Source organism: Trichoderma asperellum, chromosome 7 (genome assembly GCF_020647865.1).
Source record: "Trichoderma asperellum chromosome 7, complete sequence".
NCBI lineage: Eukaryota > Fungi > Ascomycota > Sordariomycetes > Hypocreales > Hypocreaceae > Trichoderma > Trichoderma asperellum.
This window is the reverse complement of record NC_089421.1, coordinates 2874253-2892090: the sequence shown is the minus strand read 5'-3', so window position 1 is coordinate 2892090 and position 17838 is coordinate 2874253. Positions and strand designations below refer to the sequence as shown.

At 46.3% G+C, this 17838-nt stretch overlaps 5 protein-coding genes across 5 annotated transcripts; 2 read left to right on the top strand and 3 right to left on the bottom strand.

The window, feature by feature from the left end:
• Positions 1–495: 495 nt before the first annotated feature.
• Positions 496–1697, bottom strand: TrAFT101_011673 (uncharacterized protein). Its single transcript, XM_024906936.2, has one exon. The coding sequence runs from the start codon at positions 1603–1605 to the stop codon at positions 808–810; it is 798 nt and encodes a 265-aa protein (XP_024757902.1). The 5' UTR covers positions 1606–1697; the 3' UTR covers positions 496–807.
• Positions 1698–6025: 4328 nt separating this feature from the next.
• TrAFT101_011672 (uncharacterized protein) lies at positions 6026–8545 on the bottom strand. Its single transcript, XM_024908620.2, has one exon. It carries the CDS (start codon positions 8515–8517, stop codon positions 6547–6549), a length of 1971 nt encoding a protein of 656 aa, XP_024757903.2. The 5' UTR covers positions 8518–8545; the 3' UTR covers positions 6026–6546.
• A 553-nt stretch (positions 8546–9098) lies between these two features.
• Positions 9099–10579, bottom strand: TrAFT101_011671 (uncharacterized protein; the record flags this gene model as incomplete). The annotated part of the gene is made up of 5 exons (XM_024904257.2): positions 9099–9686; positions 9740–9772; positions 9865–9959; positions 10115–10446; positions 10506–10579. 5 exons carry the CDS (start codon positions 10577–10579, stop codon positions 9099–9101), a joined length of 1122 nt encoding a protein of 373 aa, XP_024757904.2.
• A 1268-nt stretch (positions 10580–11847) lies between these two features.
• Positions 11848–13693, top strand: TrAFT101_011670 (uncharacterized protein; the record flags this gene model as incomplete). The annotated part of the gene is made up of 4 exons (XM_066129333.1): positions 11848–11866; positions 11961–13390; positions 13453–13488; positions 13553–13693. 4 exons carry the CDS (start codon positions 11848–11850, stop codon positions 13691–13693), a joined length of 1626 nt encoding a protein of 541 aa, XP_065985465.1.
• Positions 13604–16463, top strand: TrAFT101_011669 (uncharacterized protein). The gene is made up of 5 exons (XM_024911038.2): positions 13604–13762; positions 13813–13864; positions 13925–14165; positions 14230–15576; positions 15667–16463. The coding sequence occupies exons 3-5, from the start codon at positions 13999–14001 to the stop codon at positions 16217–16219; spliced, it is 2067 nt and encodes a 688-aa protein (XP_024757905.2). The 5' UTR covers positions 13604–13762; positions 13813–13864; positions 13925–13998; the 3' UTR covers positions 16220–16463.
• Positions 16464–17838: the final 1375 nt, after the last annotated feature.

The window sequence follows — 17838 nt, the reverse complement described above, 5'->3', positions numbered from 1 at the left end:
TCCGGCCGTGAAAAGAATAGAATAACTGAGTAGAGCTTACATTCAGATTTCGTGGAATACACAGTGGTTGAAAATAAAGCGGTTAAACATAAGTCAATTGACGGCGACTTTGGCTATCAAGCATTTGACTCTCATTGCTAGATAATGATGGCTAGAAATAGATGTAAATCTGCACTCTTAGCTAATCCGATCTTGAATATCACTAAAGACGTTTAATGTTTTGGCTTTCTGGTTCTACACGTTAGCTTAGTATAGTATACCCTTTGGAATGGGAGATGCATCAAGAGAGTTTCTTCGTCGCCGGCTCTAGCACACATCATCATAGGTAGTAGAAGATTGGGGTTCTCGTTAAGCTCTGTCTTGCGATTAATGCCTTCTACTTTTAGCATCCTAGTGTTCCATTTTAGAGATATAAATTCTGGTTTAAAAGACTATGAGCAAGTACCCAGTACAGATAGGTCACATGATCTATGACTACATGCAATAACATTGAACTGAAGGAATACTGTTTCAAGCTGACTCCTGGGTTTGCGATGCCGACAACAGCATATTTTGACCGTTCAATATCATGGTAGGATTTACTATTGTGCCACGACACCACTTATTAGTCGTAAAAGATTTCACTGCTCAAAGACAAAGATTTGTCGTTTCATCTTCAGGCACTTGATCTCAAAATTGAATTTGTAGCTTTCATGTTAATGTATCCGAACAGGCATATCTAGAATCTATGCTCTTCAAATCCGTCACCTTGACAAGCGTGCAATAATCCTCCCGCAAAGATTTGTTAAATTTGAATTGTCCCAAAACTTATTCATAGTTGACAGTCACCGAGCCGCCAGAGACTGTTGTTGATGTGATGATCTTTCCGCTTGAGTTTTCCAGATCAATAATTGTCGAAGACCCGCTGCCTGGTGTGACAGTTGCTCCGTTAATGATAGCGCTTGATCCCGTGAAGGTAACAGATCCAAAGTTGGCGAATGGAACTAATGAGCTGCCAGAGGTAAAGTCCTCGACAATCCACTCAGCGCTTGTACCAGGCAAGGGTGAGCCTTGGTTGGTAAAAGTGTGAGAAACAGTCTTTCCGCCGCTCGTCAATGTCGTGACTCCACTGTTGCTGCCAGTCTTGGTGGCAGTAACGGTAACAACCGATCCGGCAGTTACAGAAATCCCCGAGTATGCGATCAACGAAGCGGGGAGGTACTCATACCAAGCCTCATACAGGTACTGGCCATTTTGGACGCACCAGAGGACACCAGTCTGGATGAGATCCGCATCAGAGTAACCATCAATTCCTACCCATGCAGCACCACAGTATTCAGTGCCAGAATTTCCACCAGATGGGGGGCTAGGCTTTGGTACCGTGAAGGTACCAGTAACTTCAGTAATGCCTGATGTTGTGATAGCGGCGCCGGCCCAGTTCGTAGACTCCACGTCAGCAGTGCCATTGACATGACTGGAAGAGCTGGCTTGGAATCTATTGGAGCGACGAGCAGCATTCCTAGCACGGATAGCATCCATAGCCGCCTGCTTGCGAGCAGCAAGAGGAGATGCCAAGGCGGCACTGGCCACCAAAAGCAGGTTTGCGGCTAAAGTGAGGGACTTCATCTTGAACGGTAGTAGACGAGGTTGGTGAAGAGCAATCCAAATGTATTCGGAGAAGGTTTCGAATCAATAAGACAGTAGATCCTGGAGTACTGTGTGAACGACTTCTGCTTGTGCACGACAATGAGACAAACAGGTTACAAGAAAGACTTTATATAGTTGCAATTTTCTCGGTATACACTGAACCGACTCATCCGCCGATATCCCTCAGTTCTGCAAACAATGAGCCCAATATACAATGATCGAAATAGGAATGTATGATCTACCCTTGAAGAGAGGCCATTTGTCTAAATTGGAAGACGTCTTTCCAATGGATACACACCATTTGCTATTGGATCGAGTTGGGGTATAATGCATACAATGCTCTTGCAAAAAAGATCACTATCGCGAGATTCTAGCGTCATATCCTACAACCTGCCTATTACAGAGAACACCTCCGATAAGAGCTTGGCTAATGGTGTGCTCAGTGCTTGAAACATTATATAAAATAGAGATTGGGCTTGAGGCATGGTTAGACTTGCTAAAGGCGGAAATAAGAATATGCTCTCCATTAACTTTGCTCCCAAGCTGGCACAACAATTCTTTCCCATGTCATAACATATAGGAAAACAGGATTTGGGCTTCAGAGCTGGTATATATGTCTACTTAATATAGAGGATTAATTCTTCTATATGCTTTTTTCTGCGGCTGCTGCCTGGTGTGTGTAAAGCTGCAGGCCGGTCTATACGCGCAGTATAAGCTCCTATATGTATGTATGGCTAGTTCATCTAGTTAGCGATTAGATCAAGACATGCTCTTTTGCCATTATAACGCAATCGGTAGCAGCTCAACCGCCGCTGGAATTCTACAAGGATCGGCCAATTTTATCTTTCATCCCATCAGATAAAGCTACTATGTAGAAGCGGGTGGAGTGTAGCTTCCTATTTTGTTTCTTTTCTTTGACAAGAGAAATGCCAGCGCTAAATCCGGATCGCCTGTAAGGACATTGCTGCCGCTCTCCCGCGCAACAATTTGCTTGCCCTTCTAAGTGCTTTAATGAATGGTGATGATTTTATTTTGTCTTGTTCAAATTTCTATTCTTAAGTGCTTTTTTTTTCTCCTCTTTCGTTCTTTTTGGCCTGAACTTACCTGATCTCTTTTCTTTTTATTTCTTTTTCTTTATTAAAAAAATGTTTCAAGGTGCCGTGAGCAATCCCACTTGTGCTAACGCCATTGTACAACTAGGCAACGCCATTAGGAAGCGGGGTAAGTAACGGCATGAAACTGCGAGGAGGATACTGCAGTATAGTCACAATGGCACGGAGATAACATGGCATAATGCTACCCCATAATCGACTTTATCTCTTTCGACTAGCATGATTCCAAGCATAAAAGCCGTCTTCCATATTGAGTAGAAGTTGGCTCCTTCCCGTTGCACTCAAGACCGATCCTTCTGCGAATGGTTGCCTGCACCGGGGTCTTGGGAAATAACTTGGACATTTGTAGTACGCGCGTCGTTCATACTTGGTGACACATTGGATATTGATGCGAATGGGTATAGCGTTTGCATCGGCCTTGTATGGAAATGAGTACTCGATCGTATACCGATATATTCTAAACAAAATGTAGAACTCTTCACTTTTCTATGTTATTGTACCATCTTTTGACTCTACTTCCTCCTACTGAGCAAGTAGGTTTCTATCTATAAACAAAGAGTTCATGCTCTCGCGACCAGCTTCGGGGTTTTCTCTTGCTCTTAGCTGAGAGTGAAATGTTGCTTCTACTTTGATGCAATTCCTGAGGGCTATCTGGCAGTCCTGATCTCCTTCCTTATCTAGATCATCAATCCCTGCACTCGACTGCCGCAAGCTGAAGGTCTTGCATGCATCGGGCGGCCCACAGGCCGGTAGTTAGTCCACATTGGACATATTCAACGGATCAATCGGCACATTATAAGAGTGCCATGGATATAAAACCTCTCCCCGCGATGAGGTCATGTAAGGGGAGGGATGAGCAGACGCCTGCTTAAAGCGAGCATTGAGAAAAGGCTGGTATTTTTTTTTTTTTTGCCCTTGGGGAAACATATAGAGAAAGTGCCTCACGTTGCCATTCGGATCCCTGGTATCACCAATGGCAAGCTCAAATTTATGTGCCAGATGTATCAGCTGCGCAAGAATAGGCGCTCCAATAAGCTTATGGAAACGAATGACTGGACAATTTCGATAATAACTGCTGTAATATCGTGCTCCATTTAAATACAACCGGACTGTAGATGAGAGGAGTATGGAGAAGGAGAGTAGCTTGTTTAGTCAACTAAACATCCTTCGCACTGCCCCTCCGGCTAATACAAAAAACACTACGGCCTCTAGTAGTATCTGCAACGAGAGATGTACGCCTTGGACAATCTGATAAAGGATACCTAAAAGAATGTCTGCCGCGAATGACCCGTGTTATCTATTATCTCTATATACACGCCCGAAGGCATACCCACTAATTTACTTGTTGCTGCTTGAAAGGCGATATACAAGTAGAGCCTCCAGTCATGACCTTCACCGCGGATCAAGGGAAAGCAAGTATTCGGGAGATTTCGACAATTGAAATGTGCTTTCCGTCTACTCATCTTATATACAAGCTGCTAACTGGCTGATTGGTAGTCAGGTGGATGACCACTGGCGAACACCGGCTACTATACACCATACTCGTCTGGTGAGAGCAGGTTACAATGTACATGCAGTATTGTCTGGTTTTCGCGCCTTCAGTATGCATGATTCATTGGTATGTTTGGCAGGCTGGATAGCCCGTATATCAGCATCAGCTATACTTAGGAGCCTTGCCTGAGTTTGCATTTCTAATCCTTGACACAGTCGAAAGTATTGCCTTCCATTCAAGCTTAATTGTGTAGTTTCGATCGATCTTTTGGGTGTTTATTAATACCAGGACTATCCTACACTAGGTAGGATAAACGTAACGCGAGCAGAGATCAAGTCACTGGATTAGATGATCATAGCTGGCTATGTTCAGACACATATGCCCATATTGTTAAACCTCGTTCAAATTTAGTCTTCTACAATAGCCGAATGAGACCTAGGCCCACACAACTGTTAGGGGCAACGATGTGGCTGTGCTGAAGCTCCTAGCTTCAGTACCGTTTCCCAATAGACCAACACGATAATAAAGGACAAACTGAACTTCATGTGGTGTATGGGGAACACTGCATGGAGGCGATTCTTAGCTACTAGAGCATGGGCGCTTATATCAATACTGTGGACAAGTAAGGCGGATCTGCGTTGTCCATGGCAGTTAATAACAAATGTCACTCAGCAACGAAGTTCCCTTAGTCTCACAGCGCTGATCTGCTGCCAACAGGTGAGCGCGCGCCTTGGGTTGACGAGGTGTGTTCAACTCTGAAGCAACGCATTAGTCTGTTTGACAACGAATTAGATTGGTAGTATATTCTGCCCCCAAACGAGGTATTAGGCTCTGATTTCAATGGGCGCAGACTAGGTCAACAATACGTTCTTTATTACCACGAAGCCGCATAAAGTCACTAATAGCTGCGAAACTCACTGGGTAGCTAGCCGCACTGAAACACGTCAGAAACATCTATCAGCACTCGGAATTTCAGGATACCCCCTATCTGAGTCCATAAGTTGTGGTTTGTAGGTTCCCTGGATATGTGCAATGATAGTAGGTAATGCTAAGTTATGCGGGCCTCGGCCGTAACGCCTTAAATTGAAAGGGAGCAGATTACATACTTGTAGTTTAGAGCAGGCTATAGGCGCTGGATATGCCGGCAGAGCATTAGAAACAAACATTGGAAGAGCCTTGATAGGTTTGGACTGAAGTAACTACCTAATGATATATGTTTTAATTTCTACATCCCACTGTACCATTTATTTATCACTTCCCCAGATTCGATTCCAACTGAGTTTAATAAACTAATAGGTGTCTTCCACCGTGTGTCCAGGGTACTGTGTTGCCCACCATCCTGAACTGAGAAATAAACCCCCTCACAGTTCGCCACATAGATGGCCAATTAGCTCAACGAAAAAGAGAAAACACGGCAAGTGGGCACGACTAGGTTAGGATGATAGTACCCACATATGGAAGATTTGGCCGTGCCTACAAGTACCTCAAGTCTCTCACGGCTCTGTCATTCACGGGTCGGTAAAAACGGACTTCTGCGTGACCGTAACGGCAATGCAATTCCGAAGAAAGATATATTACCAAGGCGCAAAGAACAAGAACATATTCCCTTCTGCAAAGCTTACGGCCAACTTATCTGTTGAGTACAAGCACTCTAAGTGCTCCACCATCACCAACTTCCCTCTTACAGACATTCGCAGGCTATATTGAGCCTTTACAGCAGTATACCATAATAAAAAAGATGTTGGAGGTCATCAGCTCGGGTATAGACGGATTTTCACATGCATGTGCACTGCGTCGAAGATTGGATAGATAGTCTGTTAATGCACATAGCGACTTGTGTGAGCTGCCTTAAAGCAAATTCCGTTTGCTATTATATATTTCTAGGCAACCACTACAACTTAGTATTATAAAGGCCAGAGGCAAAATTGTATAGCTACTTGAATGCCCAACCTGACTGCCGCCTCTCACATTTTAGATGTGTGGCCTCTCATTGGTATTTATTACACAATATCGCCGCCGCCTTAATGTCTCCGTGAAGGCTGTCTGGCAAATTCGAGACTCTGTCCGATCTATGTTTGAACCTGTTTTCATCGGCAGTCTAAGGGTGGTCTTTGATGTTTGACTTAGTCTAGGCAGTCTGTTCTGACAAGAACTTTGGCGTTGTTACTCTAAGCAGCGGAGCAATGCCCTATGAAGTTTCCTTTTCATACCCGTTGCCGATGCGAAGATGTTAGACAATTGCGAACAATGTGTGGTAAAGAAAATCACCAGAAATTTCTTGCAGCACATTTGGAACAGCTTGCATGCCTCACTCTTTCAATTTGTTGATCCAGCCAGAGGGAAGCTATGCCACTGATTCCTTCTGTCACCAGGGCTGCCTGGCCATATATCCATCCAGACAGCTCTTAGGTCATCACGCTCGGGGAAATCATCCTTCAACACATCAAGATCATCAACAAAAGATTTAATTTTTTGAACGATCAGGCCTCCGTCCCGAGAATCCCTTCTCACAAACCAGCTCTGCCCAACCCATTGCAGAGGGATCTTCGCTTCATTGTCGACCCAGATCCGCCCGAAGACTCCAGCGCCGCGTATTTTTAGTTTGAGGGTGACGAGCGAGCAGCCGCCAGCGTACGACCTCGTTGTAGCTATTGTTTCAAAGAGGGATTGGGCAAGGACCGAATCCATGGCGGTATTGATGAGCGCTGTGCGGTAAACGCTAACGGGTAGTTCCCAACCACTTATTTCAATAAATGATTCGCCATCCCTTGCCTCAGGAGGATCGAAGACAGCGCACTCAAGGATTAGAGAGATATGTTTCAATCGCGGAAGTCGGCCAAGATTTCGATAGATTTCAACTTCGTCTTCATCGCCACGGGTTCGGGGCACACGTAGCTCCAGCTTCTCCAATTGTGAACAGGTGCCTGAAAGTAGCCGTATCTTATCACAGGAGAGCATGAAAACCTCACCCTCATCATCATATTCAGAACGCCGAACTGGGACGAAACGAAGCTCCCGAAGAGAGTTGCCGTGTTGATCAACCACTGCTCGCCAGGCGTCATTCCCAATTTCATTTTCCAATTCGAGGCTTCGCAGCGGTTTTAAAGCTCGCAATAGCCGACATACAGACTCGTCAGCAGCCATTTCTTGCTCCTCATTCACTACTTCAGGCATTAAAGCGAGAGAGGAAAGAGAAGAAAGTCCACCACTCTCTCCAATGCTAGCCAGGACCTGTACTGCATCAATACTGGTACTTCCCAGCTGCAGTGTTGTCAGCTTGCTAAAGTCGGTATAGCCAGACCACTGATGAATGCGTAGCTTTGAAGCTCCGTCAAGATACAGAGTGTGTAGGCTCCCCTTTCCTTGCACTGTATCGCATGCTTGGCTGCCGTTGATGAAGAAACCCTTCCATTCCGGCTTACCGGATTGCCAGTGTAACTGGTAGGCTTGGGCCAACTCAAGGGTACCACCTAGCGGTTTACTAGCCATGCCAACATATGATAGCCTTGGCGCTAAACCTCCTACCATCTTTATTACGGCTTCTTGATTGTAGCCGATGTATCCCTCTTCATCATAAGAGGAGTGTTTCATGTAAAGTCCATAGAGATTCGGTGACGTAGCAAGGGCATACTCCTCTGGCGAGATATCGTGATATTCGTTTCTTGGCTGATAGAGACTTCGAAGGCTGAAGGTATAGACATGCAGTCTGGCATTTGGGCAATTGTCGCGCAGCGCTGAGAGCAAGCACATCGGTACCTGGCCTATGCATTCATATACAAGATTGGATAAACAACTCAGCCGGCTGATGAATCTCGCTACTTGGGCCCAGGTTTCTTGATTCTTAGCCTTCATCCGTAGAACCTCCTCTGGCAGTTGCGGTAGTGTGCTTGGCTGGTAGGGGGTGGATTTCAATCTTAAAGGACGAAGAGGAATAGGCTTCCCAAAGAAGCTTTCCTCGTCAATCTCTTCTCGCCCCGTTTCGTCCTGTTCTGCGTCATCTTTAAGGTCTTGGGAATCACTAATCCTAAGATTGTGAATAAAGCCAAGGCGGACATCTAGATCTGGTATCTTGTCCATAAACGTGAAATCTTCGTCTGACATGAGCCTGCCAATCTTGAGATGGATGCGCCGGAGACGGAACCTCATGGCTGCATAGGCGCATTGCCGATTCGCCAGCGAAAAGGCGAGTAGGCCGCCGCCTTTCGACGGATCCAGCCAGAAACAGATGCCTTCTAAAAGATGAAAAGGCAGCCTTTCCAGCGGCGCCGAGACGGTCTCGGCCGCCATCCTGGAATCTTTGCTGGCTTTTGTTTTTCTTTAGCTATGAAGTGAAGATGCGAGAGGCTGGAGCGCGGCGTCAATATAGGCGGGCGAGTCTCGGTTCGAAAGAAGACTGGGGCACGGCGCGTAAGTCATGGCTAATCAATGTTACCGTTTCACCAGCAGGGGTATGATCCCACGATTTAGTGGATTCGACAAATCGGTTATTTTAGCGCTGTCAATTTCCTTTTGTAATTGTTGGCAAAGATTGTGCGAAGAACAAAAGAGACAGAATGAACCATATATAGCTAGTAAATGGTAAATTTCACATGTGATTACCATTGCGCGGCCCGATTGGGTCGTTTCATTGATGAAGGAAAGGCACTTGCAATGCGTCGGTGCTGACATAGTCCAACACCAACATGCCACAGAACTAGACGCAGTGACGATCAAACACATGACCACTTGGATTTCGAAGTAAATACAGGTGGGCGTATCAAGCGATGTATTTATCTAGCTAGTCCCTCGCGAGGCTATGTTTACCAACAGCTCGTTCTCGTGAAATTGAAAATTCTGTGGGACATTTCCGCGGCAGAAGGGATTGGGTTTTACTGAAAGGCTCTGGTTTCAAGGAGGGGAAGAGGACGTGATGACGGGATAAAAGCACTCTCCATGAAGAGACGCCAAGCCCGTTTCCCGTTATTGTCGCTGTTGGGGTCAAACTGGAACAATACGTGTCCTCGTTCCGAAGAGTCCAGCAGGTATTCCTTCTCCCTGGTCACACGCGCGTAGCTGACTACCACTATTTTGGGCTTTCTGAGGTTAAGAATATCCATCAGCGTGGGGATAATCAGTTTGTTGACCCCGTTGTTGTAAAGGATATTCTTTGATCCGGCTGACTCCCCATCTACCACGGGCGTGAAAATAAAGGCCTGCGTGTTGTCGCTCCTATCTGTGTAGAGGTCTGCAGTAATTCCTCCGCCAACAGGTTGGATATAGCCTCCTCTCTCATTCATAGCTGGGTTGGTGACTTCAACACCCCGCAGGAACTTTAGGATCCGATCGTCAAAGGCAGGGTCGTCAAGGGTGTCTTTGCCATGTGTCATAACTGTGTTTCCTTGTTTATCTACCACCGTGTTTCCTTTTTCATCTTTCAAGGGAATTTTACCATTCGAATATGATTCCCAGAGATGCGTCTGTAATCATTGTCAACAAAATAAGCTTCTGCCGGTTATGAGAATGCGCCTACCATCCAAACAGCACGATCGGAAACTACAACGATCTAAGATGTAAATGCCAATATCAGCTAGCTGTCATTGTCTCTCCCCAGCCCCGGGGATAGTAAATAATGAAACATATGGTAGAATTACTTACAACCTGACAACCATGCACTCCACGAGACATAATTTGAAATGGCTCATCTCCAAACCTTCTCTCCTGACTCACAGTGGCTTCGGTTTCCGGGCTTGCTGCACCTCTCTACATTAGACTTCTGCTTATAGTATTCAGGCATAACTGACAAGAAGACGACAAGAAGACGCTATGATTGTGTTCGGGAATTCTTGTTCCACCGGTTCCGATCTGTGTCTTGTCATTCATGCAGGGGATATGGCATCTCACGTACAGGTGACAACACTCAAGGGCACCTTAAAATAGGCGTCTTCGCCACCATCATCAACATCTGGAAGGTAGCTTCTGACTTGCTCGATGGTTGGAAATCCACGGTCGTAGCCAGGGTTGTTGATATCGAATCGGAACACTCTCTTTTCCAAGGAGCTATCCACCGCGGCACTCTCGTTGGCTACACCTAGAAAGCCATCGTCGAATGATAGAAAGTCTCTCTTCAACTTTCTGACAGAGGAGCATAGACCACCGCAGGAGCCTAGTTCACAGGCAGCCTCACAAGAAGCAAAACTTGTATCCTGACGAATTTCAATAGAAGGTTGGGCGTCGTACCTATTTTCGTGATTAATTAGAGAACGAGTCAGTACCTAGCATATACTAACTTCCATTACAGGATAGATGCAGCGGCAGGGCCAACCAGAAGCAAGGCTATGAGAGCCTGATAACGAAGAATGTTTGGAACCATGTCGCTATCTGTAGATGCTCTCTCGATCACAAAGGCGACTGAACTGAGAAGCGCACGATAAAGTGCAGCCAGCCTCTTAATACCACTAAGTGTTCTATCATTTTCCTGCTCAAAGTTAATTCTGCTTAGCTGAATGGCCAGGATATGAGGCTGGAGCGAAATTACATGTGCATGAGAAGTGCCTTCACATGCAACATCGAATGAGTATTAGTCGGATGTAGAATAGTCTACATCGGTGTTACCTAATAGACAAAACGATGCTCCTGGTATATTATGAATACTATAGGTCTGACGGGTTTTCATTATCATGGAAGGCAATCCTGAGCTTCAGGCTTCAATAGCTAGGATTACGAAAATACGAAATCGTAAAGGGCCGTTTAGAAATCCATCTCAGCAAGCGATGCAATGAAACATAAAATATTAAAATATCTTTGGCCCATAACTGTTGCTACCATGTTGGTGGTGGCCGTAAGAATTTTTTTGTTTTCTGATCTATTGATTGCCAGCCCTATCTCGGACTCGTCTGTATATGCTATGGCTTGTGGAATTGATTTCCTATTCTGGACATGAACAGCCGTGGAATGTGAAAAAGGATTTCCGTTATATCAATCCACAGTTGCAGACCTAAACTCCCTTACGGTAATTACTCGTCAATGTATATGCATGTTATATGCATGTTTTGTAAAGTTAGCCATATATAATTAAAAGAGACAGGGCTATTTTCGCAAGTTTGTGGTTTTTAGTGGGGGTGTTTAGGGACTTTTGACAGTAATTTTAACCTTAAAACCCTTAAGACTGTTACCATAGTCGCGCGATTTAGCAATAAGGCAGCCTTGAAGAAATGCTACATTCCGGCTAGCAACTAGATTGATCCTGCCCCCTGGTAAGGCTTCAGCTGGTGGGTACTGCAGGAGAATTTGCCCGAACTTTTGCGTTTGGGCCATGAGAACAACCATGTCTCGCATCTACACGGCTTTATTAGTATCGTAGCGTCGCAGGGAACATGACCCAGATCCCTGTCTTGCCGTTACGCGACATCCGAAGGCTCACCCAGTTCTATGGAGCTTTTACGCGAACACGATGGCCCGAGGCTGCATCGCAAGGCTAGAGCGTGCAGCGAAAGGTGTACCAAGATGGTCCATCATCTGAACAGTCTCGTTTGAAGAATGCGCTGTCAGAAACCATAAAAGCAGAACGGGGTGTGCCACTTGGTGATCGGCCAACAATCTGACGAGGTCTTCTCCCAGGCCTGCTGTTGACAATACTCCATGGTTGTGCAGTTTCCGGGTCGGCAGCCGTTGAGGCAAGCCATCATGCGGCTCTTCTATTATTTGCTTCCCCTTTCAGCTGTAGCTCAGGCTTCTATTGATCTCTTGTCCAGTCTCTTGCCAGAACGTCACCAACGGCTGGACTTACTACCACGACATTCAAGATTTACAAGCGTGTCAGCAGCCTATTATATTTGACTTTAATCTCTATAATACCATCAATGATTCGGCCTCCCAAGCTGTATTTCAAGCTTGCTCCAGCTCATCTTCTGCGACCAAGCAGGTTCCACAGAAGAGACAGCAACTCTCATTTGATACGGACTCCAAGGATGTCGCCAACAGCTTTGACACTCAACCAGAGTCTAAGCATCTGGATCGTTTACTTTGGGCGGTAGATACAACTGCTCACCCGTCTGGAAATCTTTCCTCAGTCGCAAATGCCTTGTTGGATTACCTTAAGTTGGAAGATCAACATCCAACTGGGGAGCCAATAATTTTGTTCGCCCGCAGCGGGAGCGCAATTATCGGCGCCTTCGCTGGAGCGCAAATCGACAAGAGCAGCTTTAGTGATATCATTCAGGAACTTGATCAGATGCTCGATAGAGAAACTAATGATATTGCTGTTCAATCTTGTCAGCAAAACTCGACAAGTACAAAACTCATTGGCCTCTTTGCCACTACCACTGGTGATGTCACCAAGGTGCAGGAGGCAGTCAGAGGCTGGAATGATGCAAAATGTATAAAATCAGCTAGCAAGAAATCAGCCTGGAAAGACTTTTCTCTCGGCATTATACCTGGGTTTCGTATCAGCATCTCTCCCGACAACAGAGAAGGCCAAATCAACGCAAGGAACACATGCAAGTACACGCAGGTACAATCTGGAGACGGATGCTGGGCGCTTGCTCAGCGCTGTGCAATTAGTCAGGACGATCTTAAGAAGTATAACAGAGCAGGAATATGTACGAGTCCGAATCCTGTTGTGGGCAAGTATGTCTGCTGCTCTGCCGGTACTCTGCCAGACTTTTCGCCACAACCTAACCCAGACGGCTCCTGCAAGACATATTCCATCAAACAGAATGATCTATGCAGCAATATTGCAAGGGCGAATAGCATTACAGTGGACATGATCAACGCTCGGAACAAAATGACGTGGGGTTGGATGGGTTGTTCATCTCTTGTCGTCGGCGCCTCGATTTGTGTGTCCACGGGAAGCCCGCCCATGCCCGCGGTCATGCAGAATGCTATATGCGGTCCCCAGGTTCCTGGGACAAAAAAACTTTCTGATATGATCCACATTGAAAGTCTCAACCCGTGTCCCCTTAATGCTTGCTGCAATATCTGGGGTCAATGTGGTATCACCAAAGATTTCTGTGTCCAGTCCCCATCGGATACAGGGGCGCCGGGTACTGCAAAACCCGGATCCAATGGCTGTATCTCAAGCTGTGGTACAAATATTACAAACAATGCTGATAAAGTGGCCTCATTCATGAGGGTCGGTTACTTTGAAGCTTGGAATGCCGGCAGGAAGTGTCTTCACATGAGGGTGAGTCATCATTTATTTGACGGCAATCTACTACGAAACCAGCTAATTCCGAGACTACCTAGCCATATCAAATTGACACTTCGCACTATACCAATGTCGTAAGTGGATGTGTATCTTGTTAATGCTATAAGCCAGTACAGCTAACCTTGGCTTGCTCTCAAGCATTTTGCCTTTGGAAACATCACCCATGACTATACTGTGGATGTGAGCGGTCTTAAAGATATGTTCAACGAGTTTAAAACTCTTAATAATGTTAAAAAAAATCTTGTCCTTTGGTGGATGGTCGTTCTCTACAGACTTTGATACCGCTCCCATTTTAGGAAGGGTGTCACTTCGGCACAGCGTCAACTCTTTGCCACCAATGTTGCCAAGGTTCGTGCTTCAAATATAGCTCTTGGCCGGGTCCTCTGACATTCTATTAGTTCATCGTCGATAATGGCTTGGATGGCGTGGACTTTGATTGGGAATATCCAGGTGAGGCCCTTTTACTCGTATCCATCCTCTATTGGTGCAGGTCTAATGCTTGTTCTTCAGGTGCACCGGACATCCCTGGTGTCCCTCCGGGTGATCCTCAGGACGGCGCAAATTATGTAGAATTTCTTGGATTGATGAGAGCGGCGCTTCCTTCTAAATACAGCGTGAGTTTGGCGGCACCAGCATCTTTCTGGTATCTGCGAGGCTTTCCGCTAGACAAGATGCACCAATATCTGGACTACATCATCTACATGACGTATGATCTCCACGGACAGTGGGATTATGGACACAAATGGGCAAGGTAAGAATTGTTTACCTGCTAGCTTCTACTAAGGACCCATGACTTACCAAGTTTGAACCCATAGTCCGGGATGCCCTGCCGGAAACTGCTTGAGATCCCACGTCAATCAGACAGAAGTGAATGACGCCCTCGTCATGATCACCAAGGCTGGAGTACCAGCGAAGAAAGTCATTGTCGGAATGCCAATGTACGGAAGGTCTTTCAAAATGACAAAGGCAGGATGCTGGGGCCCTGACTGCACCTATGTCGGCGCAGACTCGGGGGCCGCGCCAGGTCGATGCACCGACACCAAGGGTTATATTTCCAACTTTGAGATTCGTGAAATTATGAAAAATGGAGGCGTGGAACAACATCACAGTGACGATGGAGACATTCTCATATATAATGGCCTTGAGTGGGTATTCTGGATGAACACTGATTCCTACCAGAAGCGACTCAACTGGGTCAAGGGGCTCAATTTTGGAGGCACATCTGACTGGGCTATAGATCTAGACGCAAACTGTGGTGCTAATGATGGCGCTGGTAAAGGTGACAACGGAAGTACTGGCAAGGGTGAAAGCGGTAGCGCCGGCAATGTTATCATCAGCCCTGATATCTACAGCCAAAAGGGCGATGCCCAAGTATCTTGCCAGCCGCCTTGCAACTTTGTTTTTCCGCCGTGGATACTGGACCAGCCGACCACAATCTCGCCCCCCAAGGCAACAGTGACCTACTTTGAGAACTGGAGAACGACGATTACCGTCCAAGGCGCGGCTATCACCACTACTGCTAGCAGCGTAACCACCACCGTCATCAGCATTCCGCCCATCACGACGAAGACAATCTCTGTCTGGAATCACTCCTGGAACGGCACCAACGCTACGATCTGGCTAACTGCGAGTGTTCCTATCCCTCCTTTGACACTTACGCGTACAAGCACAAGCTCGTCTGATTTCGTTAGGCCGGTCATCACCTGGACATACAGTCCTGGCCCTTATCCGCCACTTCAGACAACAAATCCTGGAAAGCCTGACCCCACCCCTCCAGGTCCTCCGCCTCCGCCTCCACCCGGATTTGCACCGACTGTGAAAGTAACTGCCGCTGCTCCAGGGCCGACTTGTAAGCCAGGCCAGCCGTGCGGCAAACCTTGCTTGCTCAATTGCAACCCTAGGGATACAGGCTGCTTTGGTATATGCGGATGCATCGGCGCTCTCTGCCCTGGAAAAAGCTGCATTGGAAGCGGCTGCTTGGCCGCCGCAGGTGAACCAAGCGACTGTGACTCTGTGACGACCGTTTCCGATTGCTTGGTCGAATGTTCAGTGATCCAGCGACCCACAACCACTTTCACGCTTTGCGATGACCCAGAATGCACGCGAACAGCCGCAGGGTGTGACACTACTGGGACTACCACAACCACAACCAGGACGAGGATGTAAGTTTCTTCGTTGATCTGTTTCCATGCGGGGGTGTGTGTGTGAATAATGAGTACCGCTCAGTTTGCTAACCAGCCACTTCAATTTAGGTGCGCAGCAGCCCCTGCCATCACAGACTTCTCCACAGTAGCTGCAATAGGTGAGGGAGGCGCAGGAGGCTGGGTGGTTGAGCCCGGTGATTTTGGTAGCATGACGGACGATGGCCCAACCAGCGGTCACACCGGTGTTCAAACGTGTCCTCCTCCTCAGGCCACAGTTCCGTCTCCTCCCACCATCACCAATCTGGGTGATGACAAGAAGTGCGTAAAATGCGACGCGGAACAGCTGAATGAAAAGATGTTCAAGAGAGCAGACGCCGAAAAGGCTTTCTCATCGGTCTGCGACGGCACACGAACATTTGGTGCGGCTGGCGGTATCGCGACCATCATACCCGTTTCCAAAGATCTTTCGCTGAATATTGACGTCAACAGAGTCCAGTCATCCGGCTGTAAGGACGTAAAACCGTTCGTGCTGGGCGACTATTGCACCAAAGCGCTTGAGGCTGTATTTACCTGCGATGATAATGACAAAGGTAGCTACGGCGCTGTTTTTGTGCATAACGGCGATTATGGCTGCGTGTTATGGGGGGTATATGCGACATAACGAAGTACCTGAGGGGACTTGAGATTCTGCTGTTGAAGAGGGTGGATGATGTATATTAGACAATTGGTTATATACTGTATGAGGCTATATATTAGATAGATGACTCGTTTACTTATGATCCTGCGTCGGGTCGAGCCAATGGCCAGGCATCAGATGCGATGCTAGCCAGCAGCAGTATATTCAGGTCGATTTTGGTATCTCTGAACAAACACTGCGTCGTCATTGTATAGTCCTGTTTATCGTCGTCTCCTCGTAGTATGAACTTTGCATGGTTGAGATGGCTACCATATGTTTCGATGTAGATTTCAGCCTGTTCGCAAAATCCCATCATGGTTAAGCTGTTTTTGTTGTAATTAACTCTTTGCTCTGAAATTTCTCAAGAGGAGATAGCTGAGAGATACTAGCAGGATACATGACTGATGGTCTCGGGGCAAATTTGACCCCCCTACTCTTTGTCTCATTTTAAGCATTAAGAACAAGATTAGAGATTGCATGCCAACGAACATGACTGCGTTCACCAACGTCTCGGACATGCATCAGTCGTGCTCAACACATATACGCTCTCGTTCTCGTACTCGGTTATCAGATAACACGAGGATCGCCAGGTAAAAAGGAACGGGGGCCATTTTTGACCTGCTTCTATATGCCAATGAAACCTGTGGGCATGTGTTTAGGCTACATGTAGGTAAGAAGCGTGAAATGAGGGTATCAAAATGCATGAATGAGTGAGAAACAGAAAAGTGAAGATATCCCCCCAGATACCCGATGCTGCATTTCACCCAGCAAAAAAATAAAATAAAATAAAAAATAAACTAGATTACTATTGCGGGGGTTGATTTACTTGACTAGTGCTCTCATTTTTAATTATTTTGCTAATAAAGCGACCTTTTCCCCGCGCGCAAGTGTTTGTGGCTTGATGCTCTTACGGTAGTAAGATCTTAATTTGCATCTTTATTTAGGAAATAGCGCTAGTTTGCCATTGTCTATCCAGCCTTTCCTGAGTAGATTCAAGCGGACCGCCCAACAAAATGGGCAATGGAACGCTATTAACCACTTTGCTCTATCTGCTGCCTTTGACTTGTATGATGAGGGTGTCACCTAGTGCGAGGACTCATAGCGCCCCTCACTTTTTTACTCAGATCAAAACGGGCTCCGCGGACACCCGATTCTCTTTGCCTACTCCTTGACTTAGGGCCCAAAAATCAGAATGGCGTTTAAAAAAAGAAGTAAGACTTTTGTTTCATGGTGCGTTAAAACCTGTTCATGTCTGAGTCACCTAAAAGAGACCGGTAGAGACATTCCAGGGCTAAAAAACCGTCAGTTATTGATTGACTGATGTACTTTTATTTTTCCATATAGATATAACTTACCTCACTTCTAGCCGTCTGAGTACTGTCGTTTCATTTCTCTACCAAATTAACTGAAACCTACGTGTAGCTGCCTTTGGATCCTCTTGCAAGTGTATGGAGTACTTGTAACCGCTTTAACTCACGATGTTCAAGAAATCTAAACTGCCGCCAGGAGTATCTTTCAAGCGGAATTTGGTACAGTTGGCTTAGGTTGATAAAGTTAAGCCTGCTTGCCACCCCCATGCTCATCAGAAATCTCTATCTCTTACG